Raw genomic sequence first — 3,270 nt, 5'->3', positions numbered from 1 at the left:
GCAGCTGTCATTGTTGTTTGGCAGGTCTGGGCTGGATTCGAACCCGCCAGCTTAGGTGTATGTAGCTGGAGCCTTAGCTGCTTGAGCCACAGGGGCCGAGCCATGTTATCAATTCTTAATAGGGTTTTCATGTTGAAGTTTGAAGCCATTAGGTTTTTATCATTTGTGCCCCTAGTCAACAAAGACACTTGACAGATTATAATCAAAATTAACCAATACATCATCTTCTCCATTCCCTAGAGATTAGAATCATTTTCTTTACTAACCATAATTAAAAACCTCATTAATTATTATGGCCAGATGAAAACCTTCATCTGAGAAGGCTGGTAGGCTCAGAAATATTTTTTGCCCTTGAAAAAAGAAAGGAAAGGAAAGAAAAAGACACTAGTCCCCAAACACCAGCTTAAAAGCAAGTCAAAGCTCTGACCAGTCCAACTTTTTAAAGGTCCATGTTCCTCTTGCAATAACAGGTAATAACCTACTTGGATGACGTCAGTGTTATAGAGACCATTTGTAATAGGGAGACATCCCCAAACAAAGGATTTGGATCATGAGACAGAAAGTATTCCAATTTTATTTTTTTAATATCCTACTATTCTTTCTGAACCACATACATGATAACTAAACCAGGATTACATATTTAAAACTCAACAAAAATGTGTCCATGTGCTGTTGAAAGCAATTTTTCTTTCTTCTTTCTTTAAATCCGAGTTTCCATATAATCTTTGCAGATCCCTCCCTACCAGACTATATTCACAATGAGTTTATGGAACCAGGAGAATGGTACTGGAGAAAAGTACTTAATGAGAATTAGGTGGAATTATAGAAAAAGGAAATATGAAGAGTAAATAAAATGGTAATGCTACTACATCCCTGGATCACAATATTGGAGGAAAACTGATGACAAAAGGAAACATAAAACATTTATTTTGTAGGACCAAAAATCATTTGTCTCATATTTCAAATGTACATACCAAAAAAAGAAAACTAACGTGAAGATCCATTTGACCTGGTTACTGAAATTCTTTACAAAGCATATACTGAACTCAACCCCAAAGGATAAACCCCAGATTGCACATTATCATTCCAACAATTGAAGTGTGACCAGCAGAAAGTTGACCTCCTAACACAAAATGAAGAACCTTGGCTCAATTTGCTCCAGGGTCCTCTGAGAAAATTACCTCATAGGAAAGATGACAACAAAAAGGGAGTGACCCATCTATGCTACTCAAGTTCCCCATCCCCCAGTAAGCACTCATTTATTTTTTTCAATTTTATGCACTATTTTCTTCATTGAAAAACTGGAAAAAATGAGTTGAAAAGGAATGTCGTTTCCAATGCTTCCTCCTGAGACTCATTTGCAGAGGAGAGCTTTTTGTTCCCAAGTTCTCTAACCCCTGTGAGATATTGCTATTTCACGTGCCTTCTTAGCCCAACAAAATGGCTCCCTTTGTGCCACTTGGCCAGGACCCTAAGGCTGGCCACACATGACTGCAGGTCGTGACCAATGGAAAATGGCCCAGAAGAAGTGGGATCTAAGCTTCCTCCAAGCCTTGAGGAAGATCCCAGGTACGCCTGTAACCCACCTTAAAGAATAGTGTGCAATTAGCTGAGACAATGTGGACACCTTCCACAGAATCCAAATCCTTTCACCAAGTTAAGCAAGGACTTGGAAAAGGGCCCCAGTCCAAACACTGTGCGCACTGTCCCCTCCCCAAAATGTTGTAGGATGAAAGTCAAGGCCCAGGGTTCCCAGGTGGAGATACTACGGAAGAGACAATGGATGTCTCTGGCCCCGCCCAAGAACAGGAAACCTCCTCCAGCAAGGGAACCAGGGCCAGGGATGAACTCATTTGGCAAACGTCAAAGGGGGGGGGGGCAAAGAAGGTGGGATACAAGACCGAGGTCCGAAGGTTTGAGCGCAGACAACCCACAGGGGCCGGCTCGTTCCCCCTCCCGCCTGGACTCAGGCATGAGGAGGGGGAGAAGGGGTCTTTCCTTTGTTAGGAGAGGGGAAGCAGTTCCAAGAGGGGCCGAACAGTTGGTCCTAGAACGCAGGTGAAAGGTCGCGATGACCAGCCCCGCCCAACCATAAATGCACCTGCCAGGCGGGTACGAGTGGACACTGGGGAGCGGGAACCCGACAAAGGTAGGGGTCTGGCTAGAGTAGGGGTCAAGTCTCAGGGTCTGATCGCTGCGTCCTAGCGTGAGGCCAGCCATATGCGTCCAGCCAAAGGCAGGAGCGCATGGCCGGGCGTTGGGACAATGGGGCCGACCAAAGAGCCCTAGACTCTCCTCAAGCACCAGGGGGGCCAACACCACACCCCAGGGCGGGCCAGTCTAGCCGCTAGGGCAGAAAGTGAACCCTCCCGGCACGTTAGCATTATCGAGAACCCGCCGCGCAAGGAGGGGCCGGTGAGAATTAGGGATCCGGAGCCCCTCGCGCCGTGGGAGGAATGAATGGAGAGCAGCAGGAATCCGGGTGGGGCCGCGCGCCGGGCTCACCGGACCGCACAAAAGCCGCGCCGACAGCAGAGCTCCGCCGCCCTCCCCGGCACGAGCGCAGCGATAGGGAAGCCGTGCGGTCAACGACCGGCGCCCGAGCGGCGCCCAGCCAGCGCGGCCCCGCCGGCAGCGGCCCTCCCAGCCCCTCAGCCCCGCGCGGATCCGGGCGGCCCAGTTGCCTCACCGGGAGCTGTTTCTGCTGTTGGGGTCGACACCCGAGAAGGTGGTGGTGGTGGTCATGGCGCCAAGAGGTGACCCGGCGCGGGAGCCGAATGCTGAAAGGGTCGGACTCGAGGAGTTTACGAGAGACCCAGACCACCCGAGCGGCCACCGCTGCAGGAGCCTCCACCACCGTCTGACTGGCCAGCCACAGCTTTTATAGAGCTCACGAACCCCGCCCACGCCCGGCAGGCATTGGCCGATTCAAATAGATCTCTTTGTTTCTATTGGTTAGCTAGAGTGCCAAGCACCCTACGGCCACACAACTGGCTTCGGCGACCACAGCTCAGCCTAAGCCTGCCCTCTTCCTGGACAGGGAAGGTCCCGGGAAAATCTCCCCTCCTCCACCCCAAAACCTCGGAGATGATTGGACAGATGGCGAACCTGCCCGACGCTGGGTACACTTTGTGCCGGCTGTCATGTAAAAAAGTTACCTGATAGAAGGAAGAGCTCACTCTGGGGGTAGTTAGAATCTTAGTAAACATAGAGCAGATTTGTCATGGCTGCCATTCACTCATTTGCCTTATTTATGGTGGGAGTAGGGGC

General features: G+C 50.0%; 1 protein-coding gene across 1 annotated transcript in view; it reads right to left on the bottom strand.

Annotated features, from left to right (window-relative positions):
- JPT1 (Jupiter microtubule associated homolog 1) overlaps window positions 1–2,852 on the bottom strand; it is a 21,376-nt gene extending 18,524 nt beyond the window's left edge. Inside the window, exon 1 of the mRNA XM_003786139.3 lies at window positions 2,690–2,852. Coding sequence (XP_003786187.1) covers window positions 2,690–2,745 — 56 coding nt within the window. The 5' untranslated portion in view covers window positions 2,746–2,852. The remainder of the gene's footprint in view (window positions 1–2,689) is intronic.
- Between the last annotated feature and the right edge of the window lie 418 nt (window positions 2,853–3,270).

The sequence above is a fragment of the Otolemur garnettii genome, unplaced genomic scaffold (genome assembly GCF_000181295.1).
Source record: "Otolemur garnettii isolate 467f Iridium unplaced genomic scaffold, OtoGar3 scaffold00018, whole genome shotgun sequence".
NCBI classification, from domain to species: domain Eukaryota; kingdom Metazoa; phylum Chordata; class Mammalia; order Primates; family Galagidae; genus Otolemur; species Otolemur garnettii.
Note: the sequence above shows the minus strand (reverse complement) of the source record. Positions and strands in the feature narration are given on the sequence as shown.